Source organism: Netta rufina (assembly GCF_964035555.1).
Source record: "Netta rufina genome assembly, chromosome: 4".
NCBI classification, from domain to species: domain Eukaryota; kingdom Metazoa; phylum Chordata; class Aves; order Anseriformes; family Anatidae; genus Netta; species Netta rufina.
The window spans coordinates 67,880,856-67,899,961 of NC_140127.1; the positions used below are offsets into that span (position 1 = coordinate 67,880,856).

The 19,106-nt window shown below is 39.2% G+C and overlaps 1 protein-coding gene across 1 annotated transcript; it reads right to left on the minus strand.

Moving 5' to 3' along the window:
- Nucleotides 1-881: 881 nt before the first annotated feature.
- SH3BP2 (SH3 domain binding protein 2) lies at nt 882-17,402 on the minus strand. Its single transcript, XM_084286378.1, has 13 exons — nt 17,343-17,402; nt 11,874-12,013; nt 10,651-10,753; nt 8,164-8,281; nt 7,523-7,593; nt 7,063-7,151; nt 5,103-5,168; nt 3,936-4,515; nt 2,791-2,899; nt 2,420-2,475; nt 1,897-1,978; nt 1,608-1,667; nt 882-1,161 (listed from the first exon to the last, which is right to left on the minus strand). The coding sequence occupies exons 1-13, from the start codon at nt 17,366-17,368 to the stop codon at nt 1,024-1,026; spliced, it is 1,638 nt and encodes a 545-aa protein (XP_084142504.1). The 5' UTR covers nt 17,369-17,402; the 3' UTR covers nt 882-1,023.
- Nucleotides 17,403-19,106: the final 1,704 nt, after the last annotated feature.

Here is a 19,106-nt window from a genome sequence, read left to right on the forward strand (position 1 = left end):
GAATTAACAAAGTTATTTTCACAGGTCATTAAAACAGCTTTCTCCTCTTTATTAAAATTCAGGAGTAGGGCAATTTCAGCATAACTATCAAGCTTTGTTTTTAAGACCACCTGTCCCCAGAGTATTGGGGAATTAAAATTACAAGCACCCTGCTAACACCTATCACTTGATAGTGCTGATAGCAAGTTAAAAACTTTTATTTTTCCACACAACTACAAACTGCTGAGTGATATTTTCTCTCTCTCACAGCCATATTATGCATCTTCCTTTCTGGTTCAGATGTAAGGAATGGGACTCCCATAAAGCTAAATCAATATTATTCCCAGCCTATCTCAAGTGTTCACAATTAAGTAGGAAGTGGGATACCATAAGCATATCAGTTGGACAGTTCCCCAGTTGATTACTGCAGACACTGTAATCAGAAGTTACATTTAGGTATGAGGTGGCTTAAATAAAGCCGCATGCATTTCTTGATCATCTTTACCTGTAGTAAACCAAATTATTTGCACAAAAGACTCGTTATTTACACATCAACTATACAAGTAATACAAAAAAAACCTCTCAGTTAAGCACCGATGCTGACTTAAGGAATAATACCTTCAAGTCAGAATATTAGTATTCCCCGTCACAAATGAATTCTGATGTACTTTCAGAAGTTTCTTGTTTCCACATGGGTTGCGTTCACAACACTTCTTTGTTCATGTGGACATTGTTCTCCTCCACATTCCAAGAAGATTAGTAATAGCAGCAGTTTTAGAAAAGATTTACGAGTCCCGGACAGACTTCACAGAAAAGTCAGTTGAGATCTTTCTCAAAGTGGTCATCAAATCCACTGATCTGGACTGCAAAGTTTTAAAGAGTTCATTAAATGGAGTCCTAGTTCACGTGAGAACAAGTGGTTGAAACGGACTCAGTTTTTGTGTGCAAACAACAGGAAGTCCAGAAGTGGTAGGAGCCCACACTTAATTCAAGGGCAGTAAGGAACCTGGTTTTCCTCTGCATCAGTGAATTACACCAGCTGCATCACCTTGGTTTAGAGTAACCGTAAGGACACCGAAGAATCAGGCTGTCATGACTAGGTAAGACGTGAGTGCTGTAGTATTCAACCAGACTCCCCATGTTCAGAAACATGATGTCTGCATCCAGGTAAAACTTGCTTTCCTGTTGTACAACAAAAACATATGCAGTCATTAGCAGTAGTTTCCTATTCAATGGCAAAAACAAACAAACAAAAACAGCCACCACCACCACCAAAAAATCTTTATCAGAACTTCGTTCAGACAAGCTGCTGCTTTGCAAGCTTGTCACTTAAACAAATAAGTCCAAATTAAACTCAATAATTTAATAGTAATTCCTTTAGAATTTGACAATCTGAAGTTTAGATTTGGACATCTGCAGCTACTTTGTCTTTTGTACAGCATGGCAATTGGAAGGCCCAGATCTGAGTACTCAAACTCTCACCGTAAAACAAATATTTGTAGATCAGCTTATTTTTACTTTTAGGAATGGGAAGAAGTTTCACCTTTGACTTGCTATACACGTACACACATGAGATTCATACGTAGATACACATACACAAGAAGTGCATTTTTAGCGGAGCTACGAACCTTTTCAAATATTCTGTAGTTTCTCACTTTTTCTGCTGATTGATCCCATACAACCAATACCTTAAAGAAAAATGCAAGATAATCAGTTCTGCTGATAATCTCTTCCAAGTCAATGCATTACTAAGGAATAAAAAATTCACTCAAGTTATGACAGAGTCTCAGATTTTCCTTCATTAAGGAAAGAGCACATCTAAGCTGTTAAGTGCTTTGACCATATAAAAGATACTGTATCTCTAACTCAAAAAAAAAAAAAGGCTTTTAGAGGGTAGATTCAGCAATTGCAAGTTACCTTTCCAGCCTTTGTAGATGAGTTTCTAATGCAGTATAATCCATTTTGTGGCTGTCCCCTTGGGCTAGTAGCTTTGAATGTCCTAAAAATAATACAGCAATTACGTATGTTAGCATTTTCTGAATCAAATAATTAAGGTGTGTAGTTCTTGTAATTCTTATTGAAAATCTCTGTTTTCAGTTATAATAATTCATAGTATATCATATCTGATAGAATTTTAATGTTCTAGCATCTGAATCAGTAAAGCAGCACAGACGAAAGTGTTTCTGTGCTTTCTGTCCCATTCATCCTGGCAGAACAGCCATTTCCAGATGGAATAAAATCATTTTGCAATTACTCTGTATTCTCAACTGATACATGAGGACTGACCTAACTCCCCCAGAAAGTAATTTCCATATTAAAGTAATTCAAATACTTTTCCTGTGTTTTAAACAGAAGTTACAGATTTCAAAGTTATTTTTGGAGTACTGTTCAGTGCAGGATTTGTAGGACTTTAGGCAAGTGTTTTAAAAGTCACATCTACCTTTCAACTTCGAAGGATTCAGAGGTATTAAGAAATACTGAAGTAGGCAGCCCAACCTGTAGGAAAATACAAAGAAAGTAAATCTCCGCACAGGCCAATGAAAATACAAAATACTAACAACACACTATGCAGATAAGCTACAGCCATCAGTATCTGAATTAGTTAATGGTGCTTTAATCTTTACTTTATGCTTCTTACTCCTTTACATCAAATATTAGAATGCAGAATTTATCAAGGCATTCCTTAAAGCTGAGAACCAGGCAGCATTGTGTTTTCAGAAGGCTCTTTTTTCTCCTGAAATATGCCCCAAGCCACCCCAAAGAAAGCAAGAAAATCAGCCTTTTGAGAACGGATTGTCTGCTTGATCTTACTTTTTCGTAGTCGCCGTCAGAATCATCACTCGCTTGGTTTGGCTTGGAGGGCACTGCTGGCTTTTCAAATGAGAAGCTTCTAAAACTCTGCCCATCTGGTGGTGATCTCCTGGCAGAAACAAAACCAAAACTGAAGGACATCTCCTCAGGAAAGCAGAACAAATATACACAAAACTGAGGGGCTAATAAAACTAGAGCTAAAGAGGAAATTTCAGTTTAGGACTTGCCAGCCCTAGAATTACAGAATAATTTAGGTGTAAGGGACATCTTTCAACCTAAATTGTATCATTTAGTCCAAGCTCTTGTTCAAAGCAGGTCCAAATAGCTCACTGTGTCCAGTCAGGTATCTCCAAGGTTGGAAATTGCACAGCCTCTCCAAGTTGACCATCCACAAGGTGAAAAGCTTTTCCTGATATTTACCTAATTTCCCATGATTTTTGTCTGTTGCCTCTTATCCTATCCCTGCAGATCTCTGAGGTCTTGCTCTGTCTTCTCCATCCCCCCATTAAGTAGTTGTAGAGAGCAGTGACACCTTCCTAAAGGTTGAACTCAGCAAGTTCTCTCAGCCTCTCCTCACATATTACGTGCTACAGCCCATCAGACATCTTGGTGGCTGGATCCACTCTAGTAAATCAGTCTCTTTCTTGTGCTGCCTTTAAAGAGTTTTGTTTTGTTTTTAATTATTTTTAATTTCTTTTTTAAAGGTGAATGATCCAATGGGCAAAAATATTTCCAGCTGCCTCAGCACCATAGCCAGTCCCACATCCCTTGCACTAATGATGACCTTAATATGAGATGAAACATTTCCTGTCTCCAAAGAAGCCTAAAATTGTTTTTGTGGTTCAGTGACAGTGACATGAAGGTTTCTTATTCATTGTGATCAAAGGCTTTTAAGTCTAAAGCACACCTCAAAGCAGACTACAAAGATTCGTGTAATTTAAAAAAAAAAAATTGTCGACTGTTTCTTTCTGAATAATTTCAGAAGTGAAATTCAGTGCAAAGTTTCCAGATAGCAAATACCTAGGCAAACAAGCGTGCCACTGAGGAAAACAGGGATGGTGCTGGGAAGAACAACATGCATTGACAAGAATCTGACAAGTAAACTCAGTGGAAACTTTGATACTAGGTTCTATTTTTGTACTTACTGTAACTGGGGGCCTGAAGGCTTCTCTGGCCTCGGTTTGAATCCAGGATGCTGGTGGCCTGGCACAGGTGGCTTTGGAAGCACTGGTGGCACAAACAGTCCAGGTTTACTGTGTTCTTTTGGCACCTTGCTCTCTGCTGTTCTTTCAGTTAACTGGGACAACTTGGGTTTACTGCTTGGCACTGGAGGAGGAGTTCGTGGTGAAAGGTTTAGAGTTTTTAGCTTCTCGCATCCTTCTGGAGTGTTGAGAACGTGCGATAGAGGCAGAGGTTCTGGAGGCAGCGAGCAAGATTCTTTGCTACACGCAGGCTTTTTGAAAAGAGGTAAAGGGGGCACAGGGGGTGGCTGTTCACTTGGTCTCCAGTTTGAGGACTGAATCTTTAGATTACATTCAGCTCGGGGTTCTCTCGCACTGAAGAAATCCTCTGGTTTGATGTCAGGTAGGCTTCTTTTAGGAGGTGGTGGCGGTGCTGGTCCAGCAGATTTGCCGGCAAAAGATTGTGATCTTGATTCAGAGTAGGCAGCTTTTCTGACATGAGGAACTGGTGGAGGTGGGTAGGCTGGGGGCAGGACCAAGATATCTGCACAAAGAAACATCCAGAAAATGTGGCATGTTGAGGGGAAATAAAATGTGTCAAGAAACTAGGCTCTTCAGGTTTATTTATGTGATTTAATATTATGTTATTAACACCTGATCTGACAGTTCCTGAAATGCTGGATAAACATTCAGCTTTCAGCGTAACTGAAACGTTGCATGTAGTGAACACCTGCAATTTTATTCAGGCATGGCTTATGTCAACTTGGTACAGATTTTTTCCTTTCTTAAAAATAAAGAACAAACTACGCTAATAGCATTACCCCTCTTCCTGACTGATGACCTTAGAAAGGTCCTTCCACGGCAGGAGACTTGCCAGAAACCATGCCCTAAAAGGCACATAACATTTCTGTATATTGTTACTCCTACTACTAGGCCCTTTTGACCTCTCAAAACGTCAAAAGTATCTTTAATCTCTCTCAAAATTAGATACCTACACATTACTTTGGTTATTTTACCACCTGCATTGCTTTAGATATGACTAAAACCACAACCTGGCATTCCACATGAATATTACCTTCGCTGCAGGCCTTTTGTGGGGCCTTCGATGAAGGGAATAAAGAAATCACTTACCATCTTTCACTATGTCAGAAGTATCTGGTTGCAAGTAAGACTCTTCCTCTTCCTCCTGGTCATAATCTGCAGACAAAATTCAGTGTGTCAGACTCTGACAAGTACTACTGGAACCAAGTAAGAATATTTATTGCTTTCTAACAACTATTTTTCATTAAAAAAGGTGGAAAAAAATGGGAAAAAAGTCTACCTCTCTCACATATTACATTTTCCTCCATCTTTCAAATTAAAGTACACTTTCTGGTGAAACTTTCTAGTGGCATAGCCTTCCTCAGAAAAAAATCACGTTGGTTACAGAGGCACAGCTGCAAACTGACATACTGGGAAAACTAATTGGAAGAGTAAAAACACAACAATCCAAAAGCAACCCTATCACAAAAACATTTATGATGTTGCAACATGGATGCCTAAGCAAGCCTCATGATCTACAAAACAAGTAGTTGTTTTGCCTTAATCTGGCAACAGAAAGATGCATCACAACAAATAAATTATTTCAGTGCTGCCTTTAACTGGAAGGCAGGATAATCAAGACATAAAAAGCATGCTACTTCTAGGCAGTAATTTCTCATCATTGGCTATGAGAGGAGCCCTAAGGACAATGCATAGTACTTCCCCAAAGAAATACATTTAAAAAAAAAAAAAAGAGAGGTTCCAATAAAATCAGTTAGCTGTTCTAATTTTCCTTATTTGAAGCCCTTCTGAGCTTCTTCAAATGTGATTCCCATCGTATACATCCCTTCCATCCCGTAAACACTGAAGTCCTAAACCACAACTCTATACAAAATGCTGATGAGTCTGTTTTCCTCTGCTTTACAACAATCAAACCGGATTTCCTAAAGAATCAAGCTCCCACTTTTTTTTTTTTGTCCTAGTCAGGAAAAAGGGTCAGGAAATTCCTTTCAGGAAACGGGAGTACTTGCTCCAATCATCCCTGCCCTTGGGGCAGAAATCTAAGAGAGCAGATGGGAAAATGCCTACTTAAAGGGACTATCTGAACCATGAGGCAAGTCTTCTCATGCTGGATTTTACTGTGTTTCTTGGCTAAGAAGGTAGTTGTTGAAATACGCTGGGAATACCGATCTGACAGGCTTCCTATAATAACCTCATCTCTAATTACAAAATAAACACACTCAGCCAGAATTGTTTACCGTGAAGCAGCTCCAGCAACAACCAGGTATCAAACTGAATTGAAAACAGACTCTGCTACGAATGAGATTCTTGGAGCTTTTCTTCAAAGAGTTACTCAGTTTGAAAGTCTTTAAAGAATGTTATCCTATGCACTTCACGTAGACCATTTGTATGCCTAATGTGAGATCTTCCTGAACTGGGAGGGTAAGCCATTCTCTTTCATACTAAGCAGACTACAACACAAATGGAACAACATCCCGATGTGAATTACTGCTTCTTTTGCAGTACAGGTGAATCAACTTTACAGACAATATGGGAGGCAGCTATCTCCAAAAGGTCTTACCACATTGTCAAAAGATGTTCTTAGGACATACTTTTAAGTGACTAACATACTACTATTATAATTATATTCAATTATTGTCAATAATATTCAATTAGTATCAATTATAGCAAAGACTTCCACTACAACCTACGGACATACTCAAATGTTTAATCTTTTTGCTAGATCTACAGACTTTCCAACATGCAGTCTTAATAAAAATTTAAGATTAAAAAAAAAAAAGATTGTATTAATATGGGGTCAGACACCTTGCAAGGCCTGAATTTCTGTAGTCACCCTTTATTTTTTACTAATGCTTTTATAACATAGACTATACTGGTTTTGATATTAAATTACAGCAATTCTATGCACCGTGTAAAAATAAGAACTCATAGTTCTCAGATGCAAACTGGATCAGATAAGTTTGTTTAAGCTACTGGAATGGTATGGAATACTGCAGAATCCACAAGAAAAATCAAACAGCTCTTATTTATAAGTGTCTAAAATTGTCACCTTCATTATCTGCTGAGTGGTGAGAATACTTGATATCAATGGGACGTTCTACTGAGCCGTAGAAACTGTCTGCATCAGAACCAGAGTCACTGCAAAAGAAAAGACAATCCCTTTTGCATCACTGCATTATAGGTCTTGAAAAGACAAAGACATCCATTAGCAGGACTGCAGCACTGCGAAGTAATACTGGAAAAGCAGAAGCAATCTAATCCTGTAGCAACAGCCGAATATGTTGCTGCTGTTATTTTTATTTTATGTGTTTTAATTTCTCTTAGTAAAAAGACTGATATTCCTCTTGGTACTCTTTAAGCTCTACTAGGTAGGCCTTTCATTCTTGGGGCCTATTGCACCCATTATTATTTGTCAGTAAATAACTAGTAGGTGCAAAAGCCAAAACCAACACTATCAAGAGCTAGCACGAAAGGGAGAAAAAAAGCAAATACGGATTAAGGCTTCATACCTGAATTCTGTTATTGTTTCTTTCTTATCATGGTAGTGATCGATTTCCCTCCTCAGGGATAGCATCCAATTCTAAATAAACGAAACCACAATGTTTAACACATCATTCTTGAAATCATTACACAAAGATGCACAGTATCTTTCCTCTGCATGGCCAGAGTGGCTGCGCAAGTGAAATATTTATGACTTTATAGAGGTATTGAGAGGATTTGCTAGTCAAAATGTTTTGACTATCTAAAATCCTATACGAATGTATTAAAATATTAAAAGTTTTGATCTGTGAATTTCAAGCTGTTACTCCGAAAGCTGTGTACTTGTTCAGTCTGCTTATGTAGGAGATTTCACTGAACAGTTTTTGTATTTTATCAAAGGTTTACAACACAAATACTCATTCATTAGCTAAAAGTAAAACCAGGAATGTGAAGAAAACGGTGACATCTAGTATGCCACTTTTAGCCATTCCCTAAATTACCACTGGAATTCTCATTCAGTTAAAATTTCAGACATGATTTTCAGAGGAGCCCAAAGAACTAGAAATACAGATTCGGGTTACAGCTGCATGTCCAGTTCATATAGATTTTAGGGAAGTCAGGATTCACTTTCTTCTTTTATGCTTTAATTTTCCTTGAAGTAGAAAGGTACCTTTCTTTCATCTTCAGATGAAGCAGAAAAAAACCACGTCCTGTGCTTCTTGCTAATGTGAACTAACTTGAAAGGAAACACGTTGCTTGATGTTGTCTCCTCAGCTGCCCGCATAACCCTGAGAAATAGAATAACCAATATATAAGCGTCCGAATCTCTAAAGTTAATTCTGCTGTGCAAGTCACAAAGCTCAGAAAGCAGTTTTACCTGCCAGTTATGGCTGAAAATAAGTCCCAAGCCCAAGAAAACACCACTGAAATGCTAATATTTGCATTTGTAGTACTTTCCAAAGTGGTATAATGGATAACGCAAAAATGCTGACAGGAAAAAAAGGCTAAGCCACCAGACAGACATATAAACAGATGTTTTGACTGGTTCAGTAAACAGTTTTAATGACCTGTGTTAATTTACAAGCTTCACACCATGGCATGATGTCTATTTAGGGTGTCTGTGATCCATATTTGAGAAAGGCAGAGAAGAATGACAACACGGGTTTTCCAAGAAAACAAAGAGAGCTAATATTAAAATTTAACTTAATTTTTCCACTTCTGGCTTATAAGTACTACCTTACAACACTAGATCAATGCACATGCTTAAAATTAATATTTTTTAAAAGTTTAATTCAACCTCTTCCACAAACTATGTTAGGTAAATTTTTTTTTAATCTTTTCCCCCAATGATGCTCAAATGAGAAACTTCTGCTCGATCCTCGCAGACACAAAAAACTATTTGGAAATGCACGCTGTAAAGCTTTAGAAAAAAAAATAAGGAGACTATAGTATTAAGACTGTGGACAATCTGAAAGTAAAATTTCTAAGAATTACTCAGCACAAGCCATAGAGAAATCTGATCTAGGTTTTTACAATCATTATTGGAACTTTCCTTCTGTTTCCTAAATTTTTTAACTTGCTGATTTTCTTACATAATACAAGATTTCTCTAAGTCCTATTTCAAGAAGGTGGTTTGTAAACCTACAAAAATTAAAAGACATTTGACTTTTGGTTAGGTACCAAATCAAAATAAACATGATTTTGGAAAGAAATTAATAAATAAATAAAATCCCATCAACACTGTAGATGGCACTAAGAGCAAAATTCTGTCAGAATTAGCTATTGCATCTTTTTAGAACCCCAACCCCAATTTGAAATTGCATGCTGTAGTTTTCTGCATTTGTCCAGCCTGAAACAAATCTGCAAAAGGAACTACAAGTTATTTCACTTGCTAATTTAAGACTAACAGGGATGTTAATACAGGAAATACCCATCCTACAGCTGGGAGGGACAGCAGTGCTTCCCACATTCTGAGTCACAGGACAACTCAGCACTCTCTCACCTGCTGTCCACTCTTAACATTTAAAGGCTATTGAATGAAACATCCAAAATACAAGTTCAGGGAACCTTAGGGCAACTTGTTTTCACATAGCGTCACGCAACCACCCAGTCCAATAAATGAGTTTCTTTCATTTCTTTTTCAATAATGTTTATGTCTGTGCATAACACTAACCACAACCTGGTCCCAGTTCCAACCAAGGTCTCTACAGGTTGCTAAAACATAGATATATAAAAAGAAATGAGCCAGTCTCTAGCATTCACAAATTCCTTCTCATTTTTTATATAAACATGATTACAGAAGCTAGTATCGTGGCCAAGTTATAGTACAGGTTGCTTAAACAATTTCATCTTTACTTTTTCATAGCCATAATATCCTAAGCAACATTCCCAGAAAATATGTCGTGCTCACGTAAAAGCCCTCCCATTCTAACAAGAGACTTCTTTATCCCACAAGTTTGAGAACATCATGCAGTGCAAGGATAACATACATGTATGTAACTACAATAAAACTGCAGGACCAATAACGTGGTATTTCTCTACATTCTGTATCTGATCAGTCCTTTCTTAGCATCAGTTGCAATCCTGAGGGTACCAGTTAACTTGAAAGCCATGTATTTGTCTTCAAGTCAAGAAGCAAATATTAAAATTTAGTGTGGAGTGAGTGGAATTTAGTAGTAGAATGAGTCAGGCATTTTTGCACATGCATTCTCTCATTTGTCACTCCTGTAGCTGATTCAATTTTGACACCAATTAGTGTCACGGAATCAGGAGATCTGTAAGTGTTCCTTTCTGATTCCTTTCTGTTTTTTTTGATGATCATTGAATCATGAGAGAACAAAGATCATTTGTCTTGAAGAATCCACATCTACCTGTCTGTGCAAAGCCTGCATTAAATAAGGAACAAGCACAAACCCATTCCAATGGTTGCAAATTTAACAGCATTACTAGAGAAATTACAAAGGATTAAGGGTATACACTTGCAAAGTACAGAAAACATCATATATGCAGTTTGAAAGACACGGATCTCTTGGAATCTGAGACCACTGCTTAATCCAAACAACAGCCACAATTGAATTTACCTGTTCAAAACGAAAGGCAGCCCCCACCCCGTTAAGAAAAAGGCCCTTAGGTGTTAAGGAAGTTCTTTGGAACTCACCTGTTGTAACCATTCAAAGAAAATGCACCCTGTGGAGATGCAGATGTGCTGCTCTTAAAGTAGTAAATACATCCCTCGTGGATAATCACAAATCTCAGTGGCCCTGAAAAGATAAAGAAAAAAGTGAGCAAGATACAAATTCAAAGGCAGTACTTTACTCAATTCTTACACAGTAGCCCTCCCCAAGTTAAGAGGTCCTAATTACTTCTATAAATCTTTACAAAAGGGCACAAGCTATTTGAGTGGCAGCTGGCCGGTGACCAGTCGCATGCAGCACTCCATGCAGAGTTTCAGGACTGAGGGCAGTATTTGCTTCCCTCATTTGAGAGGCAGCTGGTCAAACAGTTTCAAAAGAAACCCAAAAGATGGCAAGGCTGACCTCCACCTGGGCTTTTTTTTTTTTTTTTTTTTTTTTTTTTTTTTTACTGGAGGAACAAGCTAACATAAGAGTGCAGCCCAAAACAAGATGGGAGGAACGTAGCCACAGGCTACAAATACATATTTATGTTCACCCCAAAATCATAATAGCATCTCCTTATTCTCAAAGGTGGCAATACATACATACATAAAGCTGGCAATAAAATGGTTGTTTTTCTTTGTTAAAGCTAGATGACTGCCAACACTCCTCCTCCTTTTATCAAAGACAGTAATCTTTGCCCTTAGTTGTATAAACACAGTTCAGCTGTAAACAGGTATAGCAAATGAACAGAATATAAGACTTTGAATTTATTTAACTTTTCTCCAAGTAAATGGGTTCTGATTCCAGAAGTAATTCCTGCTATTAAGTACAGCCTAATCTCGGCAGTGAGAAAATTTCCACTTCACAATGTCAGTATGAGATAGGGGTATTTTTCTAGTATCAAATAATCAACTGTAGGAAAAGCTCAGCACTAATTTCCTTCAGAAAAGAGTATTCTAAATTGATAAATATCCCATCTGTTTCTGTCTTAAAATCTTACTTCTGAAGGCCTTTACAATAGATTAAACCAAACCCAACAAACTCAACCACAGTACTTATAATCTAAGATTTACAATTCCAAAATAATTTGAGCAAATTCTTTCAATACATGTCTTTCATACAAATACTCCAATAAAATTATAATCCAATACAAAGCAAGATGAAGACTGCTTTCATAAAAGAGCTCGTTAACAGGAAATGTGTTTATGGCCCCAAAGGCAAGGATTTAAAACATTTGATTTAGTTAATACCTCGTTCAACTTACATTTCAAGATCTGCAGCTGGGTGCCTCCTTTTTTATGAAGATATCCTGATTTGGTCACTCCTCCAGGCATCGTCAAAAGGTTTTGTGCTCCAATTGCCTTCATTGGCACTGGCCAGACCTGTTCTTCTGAGGCCATCGTTCTGCAATTTACATTAATTAAGAACAGTTTCAAATTTAGATTTTACTTTAGGAAACGAGTACTGAGAACCAAAGCTTATTTCCTTAAGCAAGTTTTCCAAACGACTAACATGGTTCAGCAGTCAAGTATGCACCACAGACGGGGGTGTTCATAGATTCCAGGAAGTTTGCGAGGTATAAAAAACACGGCGCAGAAAGTCCCGATTTATTTTTATGCAGTTCTCAGAAGTGATTGACGGGCGTTGAAACAATAGAAAAGTGTTCAGTAAATATTACTGAGGTATTTATATTTTAAAGTGCCCCAGATGATAACATAATTAATTGAGGCAAGTGGCTAGAAAAAAAAATCAACTTCTCTAAGGTTCTCTACCACCATGTGTGGACACAGAATATAATTTTCTGGACAGTGAGGGAATCAACAGTCAGATTTTACTAACTGTGGCATGCAATACTCCTTACCCCTCACGCTTCCATGTTTTATTCTACATGACAGCATTAGAATATTATCTTATACTGAACGTCTTACGTGACCACATCCAGTGCAAATCAAGTTCATCTCAGATTGCTGCAACCAACCATTTAATTTATATATCAGTGATCAATGCCATGCTCCACCAAGCACTTTTGCAGTTACCGCTCTTTCTGCTATCATCTTACAAAAGTTACCAAGAACACTATTTTTTTAAGCAGCAGTTTCTTCTGTCTGATGTATCACTGAGCCCCTTCTTCAGCTGGCAAAGGAACTGGGCTAAAAATCCAACTGTGTAATAAATAAAAACATGCACGAACTGAACGGACAGAGTGACCCAGACATAAAATGGTCTCTTATGCTCAGGTGCAGGGCTATAGACCTCTGCTGGTAAGGGGCAAACTAATGAAATTCCTTTGTGAATAAAACCAGTTAATTAGTCCTTAAGAAATTAATGGTTTAGAACTGAAGAGCTTTAAGTGAATCCTGTTTGCTTCTCCTTTCCTGGTAAGGGACAGTAACTGAGGTCATCAGCATAGCTCGGTGCAGGAACCTAAGAGCCAGCAGTAAAGTACACAACCACTGCATAAGCGTCACAAAAGACTGATGTGCAAGTCGATTGACCTTTCAATGGATCAACCTAGGATTTAGTATGACCCTCTCATCCCTTGCTGACAATGCACACGTGGGGAGGGGTGGAAATTACTAACAATTTATACCAGGGGAGTTCAAACTCCATGAAATTCTTTAGGCAGCCTAAAAACTTAAATCACAAACATTAGGTTTTAGTCCCCCAGTTCTATAAAACAGGGTCAAGTGGAAAAGACAGGATGCAAGACTCCAGAAAGGTTCTCACACCTAACACGATGGCTTCCTCTGGTTCCTCCAGTACCTTCCTACTCACCAAGAGTTGTTACCTTTGCTGTATTCAGCTATATCCTTCCTTCTGCTAGAGCTCTTCCCCCTCCCTGGTTTTATTACACAATTGAGATCTTTCCAAGCTGCGTTATGCCTTCCTCCTCCTTGCAGCAGTGTATTAACGGGCCCAAGAAGTGTCTACACACAGCTTTTAAGAATTAATAAAATAGTTAAAGAAAAAAGAAAACTCTAAAACTCTAAAAGGAAAAAAGTCAAAAAGAAAAAAAACACAAGGAATCCTTCAAATTATTTACTCATATATTGTAGAAGAGTCAAAGTGAGGAAAATAGCATTAATCAGCTGGCTGCTGTCATCAAACAACACTGCAGTGCTGCTAAGAGTGATTTCCTTCAAATGAGGAAGACAAAGGCAAGTCCCGAGCTCCATTTTTCTTTTAAGAGCCGGCACAGCAACATCCAAACATATGAAATTAATTTACAATTAAGTGATTTCAGTCTGTTTCTAGTTACATGCGGAAAAAAAAAAAAAAAGATTAAGCAAAAATGGAAACTTTTTATTCAGCCAGATACACTCTGAGCTCAGTTTTCTTGCTCTAACCCTAGCATTAGTCTCAATGCCATCCAACAGTTTTGAGATCATTTCAAGATCGTTGTGGGTTTTCAAATGCTGTGTGCTTGTTCTACAAAGAACAAGAAAAGCCTTAGGACTTAGTGTTTGGAATGAAACACTAATCCCTGTGTTATTGTACTTAGGTTGAAAACACAGCAGAAAAGGAAGAGTTAAATACCTCGGGGAGGTTATCCGAAACAACCAGCAAGCTGAGATTTCTAGGACCCAATGACAAACACTGGGGACAAGGGTATCCCTCCCTAGGTAAATACAGAAAGCACAAATATTTGACTAGGTCATGGTGGCCTTCTGCACGGGTAGCTACTCACTGAACTGTGCCTCGGTGCTGCACTTTCTTCACCTGCTGAAAAGCCTGAATATCAGGAAGACAAAAAAATAAATCATGGAAGCAGAGAAACAAAGGCGTAAAGAATCCAGTTCTACGGTGTGATTACAGGATTTAACTGAGCGGGAAGGACGGCAGAATATCAGGTTCTGCTTCCTCTATTCACAATCGTTTTTTTGTTTCTGACTACTTACAAGAAAACGGCTCTGAGAACAGAGACCAAACCTTAACACTTCCCCCTCCCAACTGTGTGAACAAAAAGGTGTGGCTGAACCCCATGCAGGCAAGGACATGTTTTATGAGTTTAAGAGACCACCAAATACCAGGTTTTCCAATGGGTTTAGGGGCAGCTGTGCATAAAAGCATATTTTCTGGGTCTCATTGTGGCTTTTACCACTTCTCATCACATGTGTAGGCTCCTCAAGCACTTTCAGACCAAAATTACACACATGCAGGGAGGACACTGGTATTCAGGATTGAAACATCTTAATTTGGTCAAAGATTGTCTTTTTTTTTTTCCTCTTCTCCTCTCCAGCCCCACCTTTTTTTTCTAACAATACAGAACTATCCTAGAAGGACAGTAGATGCTGTTTTCCATCATTTTGCTGGGACAAAGCTGTCAGAACCATCTATCCACAGGATCTTTGTTGTAGGGGTGGGATAAAGGAAGAATGGATGCTCTTAAAGATTTTTCTGATCTTAGCATCGATACTAAGGTCGTCTTTAGCTCTCTGAAATGGTTCCTTCCACTCTTATCTTCCTGTTATAAAAGTTTTTAAAATCTACTGCATGAGGAGCGGATCAACGTCCCATTACCAGCTGCACTCAACAGCAAGCACTGAAGTCGTCGCTGTAGAGCCCGTGCGCTCTGTGGTCATTCAGAACAGAAAGATATTTCCAAGATGTGTTTTTTATCCTGTTACATTCTCGCCCTACAAGACAAAGACCCCATTACCTATTTGCAGCCCAGGTGCTTAAGCAAAGCCTCTTCCACTGAGCAGACACCAAAGACAACAGAAAGCCCACTACGTGCCATCGGGGCCAAGCCATGTTCTCTGATGCCAGTCCTGTTAACTGACACAAGGTAACATCACTCCTGTTTTGTGCTAACCTCATTCAACAGCCACCTACTTGATTCTTATTCCCACTCTTGTCACCAAGGGACTAGATGCATAGTTTTAAACTGAGTTTTCCATTAAGTCCCCAATGCATTAGAAATGACTATTAAAAATACCTTCTCCCCCCTGCCCCCCTCACCAAAAAAAAAAAAAAAAAGCACTGAAATGAATATCCTGAACCAGAGGAGGATGACAGCAGACAGCAGAAGGGCTTCTTCCATCACTTTGTTTCTCAGAAGATCCACATGGCAATTCTGTGCCTGCGAGGGAGATGGCAGACACTAAAGCATAGCAGGAGAGACACTGTAGGAGTCTGCAATGTATTGCTGATGTGTGAGTAGAGCCAGCCCAAGTCTACCTCATATGAGTGTACCTTTCTCAAACACTACCAGGATGAACTGCTTTTTATTTTAGGTAACAGCACCTTCAAAGTCACGACAGCGTGAAAAAACACGAACTTTCACACTTCATGGCATACACCTGGTAACTCTGGTCTGATGCAGAAGTTTCTCCTAAACCATAACAACACTTACCGAACTCAAACTCTGAATGGAGAGCAGCCTCATGTTGTTGTGTAGTATGCAAATGTACACACCCGTGAAGTAATTTTAACCCATCCCTTCAGTCAATGCATAGAGAAAGCTAAATTTGAGTCTAGGGCATAGCTGCACAGGCTAAAAGTCCCTCCACGAGTACAAGTACAATTCTGCTGCATAAAAAAATCTGGAGCACATTATGGAAGAACACTTACCCCTTCTGGCCTTAAGAGCTGTTGGTGTTCAGCCCAATTAAAGCAAATACAGGCTGATTCAACTAAAGATCGCATCCTGGAAGAGCCATGAGCTCTCAGTTCTTACTGACCTTCAGCACAAAATAGGGCCAATGTGTTCATTCCCATGTCTTGCAGTATAGATGCACAAAAACACTTTACCCTCATCGCTGAAGCTACAGCTGCCAGAAGTTGTATTAAAAGTTCTCACTTGTTACAGCAATATTTATGGTCTGTACTGGAGCCCAGTTTGCTCATGCTGCAAACAAAAAAACTGCCTCTGAAGCTGCATTAAAAGAAATTAAATCTGATCTTAAGTTGTCACAAGAATCTCTATGCAAATTATGTCTGAGAAAACGTTGGATGTTGTGAGATAAAATGGAATTTAATCTTCAAATTCTATTTTGAAAGTAAAACCTAGCAAAACAGGATGCCAATCTCCTTCTGAACGTAACTTACAGTAACAAACGCATTCCTCTTATGATGCAGAGGAAGACTGGAATTTCAGTCTCCACAAAAGGCTTAGCCAAAAATGAAGCAACATTGCACATACAGCAAAACTAAAATAAAAGCTTCTCCAATTTGCTCTCAGCAATTCTGAACAGAAAATAATTCTCCAACTCACCCATCTACGCATCTACCATCTGTTTGTAACACTGTTTTCTGCAAAAATTTCAGGTCTCTTTTCCATTTATTAAATATTGTCCAGTATTGCTAAAATTCTCTTTCACATTTCTCCTGCTTTTTGGGGTTACACGTTCTGTTTCTTAATACTTCTAACAGCCCCTTTCACAATAGTCTCTCAGAAGGATTAACAGCACAGCACAAACACTCCAAGAAGAAATAAATCTTACAGGACAAAGGAAACAGAGAACTCAGCCTGACTGAGATGCATGTTATAAATACATTTACTCAGTTAAACTTGCTTCAACTTGCTTTTCTCTTCAGGTGAGCATTTCCAACCAACGCTCTCCGTTCCCCCCACCTCCCTTTCCAGTTCTTTACCCTTGAATTTTCTGCGTAAGACACACAAGTTAAAACTATTTTTCCTAAATACAGTTTTCTTCTCTTAGTTTTAGTCTGCTCTATGCCTAAAAGAGGAAAGAAGACAGAAACACAAGCCAGAAGCAGTGGCACTAACCTTGTGACCATGCCCGACCGACACATAGCTTTTCTGCTGCCACTGTCCCCAAACGATTGTTTCCTTTGCGATGACAGCGCCATTAGCAGCTTATGACCCCTCTCAGGCATGACAGGCACATCTCTGCACTTCCCTGCTCTCTGCGAGTGAAACGTTGGAAGTGCCTGCGAGAGCTGCCGTACACACGAAAGAAAAGAAACCGTGCCCCAGCTGCTTGTGCATCTGCGCTGCAGTGTGGCCAGAAGGGACGCCGAGGCAATGACTTGTTTCCTTTGTTACTTCCTGTTTCCCCCCACTGTCAGTGGGCAGCACAGGCTCTGTCAGATTTCCCAATTTCCCAGAGAGGCTGCAAATCAAGCCGTGCACGCATCAAGGCTCCGTGAGACGGCGAGCCAAGCAGCGGAGGGGATTTTCCAGTGCTCGCTTGCTTCCTGGCCACCCTTCGATCAACTGCTTTCCCATGGGAGGAAAAGAAGGTGGGCTTTTTGTCTCGCAGCGTGTCTCACACCAGCAGAGGCATGGTTCAGAAACGCTGCCCGTGCTTCTGAAGAGCTCGTGCTTCAGGTATTGGCACCGCACCACAACATTATGATAAGTATTTCACCTCTGTTTTCCCCTCTATAGCTGGAGCTCGTCCTTCCCTCTCCAACTCAATGGCTATTTAGAAAGATTGCGCAGCTTATACATGCTTTGGAGCAAGTCTTGTCTGTACATCTGACACCACACAAACCACAAGAGGCAATAAAATTCTTATCCAAGGGGCTTACAAAAGAGCAACAATTCTACAGGACAAGTACCAACAGCTGATGATGAATAATAAATGCCGTTGTTTTACACTGGGAACAGTATTATTTTCACTTGGAGCTCTTAAAAGAATTCATATGTTTCACTGGCTTTGTGTGGAGTTAGCCAACACCCTGGGCTAAAAAGTTCAGTTAAGACAAAAAGAACTAGTGTATTTCAGAGCGATCAACAAAACTCACACACGCTGATATGCTGAGTAAAGCTCATCTCATGTAGTTCAGGGAAATGGCCATGACTCTGTACTCCAGAATGGAAAGAAGTTTCTATATAATGTCTTCGCTCTTTGTAAACTACTCAATAGCCAAAGTACAGAAGAAAATAACATTTTGGATACTGGCCCTGGCTACATTGGGTGTAAAAGCACCCACATGCACTCCTTCCATAACCAGGCAAAGTACGAAGGGCAAGGGGTGTGAATTATCAGACACCTGCTGTCAGCTGAAAGGAGCAGTGTATCAAGACAACATCACGATGCTTTTAAATAAGAAGCAATACTCAGCTGACTCAGTGGTTTAATTAACACATCTTTCACAGATAAAAGCTGCAAAGAATACTACGTTTCAGTGGTTTGTGAATTAAGTTCATTTGTTCCACCCCCAGAAGTTGAAATAGGTGATACTAAGACTTAAATAGTTTAAAGCAGTCCCTCTTCTCCCACTTCTCTGCTAAGCATACTCTTCTGAGCTTGCGTGACCGTTTTGCAACCTTTATCTCTACCTCATTAAAAAAGCTATCATCAAAACGGCAGCACTGAGGAACACTGCAGACCAGCACTTCCGAACACCAGTTCCTCCTTCCCTTTTCTGGCGTGACACACCTTAACTTTTGGTTTTCCCCCTCCAAAGTTTGCAGCTATTAATACCATGCTCTTTGGCCTCTGCAGCCTCATTTTTAATTGCATTTCATATATCAAACATGTTCTTAAAATACCGCTTTCCCATTCTACTCTTTCTGATGTCC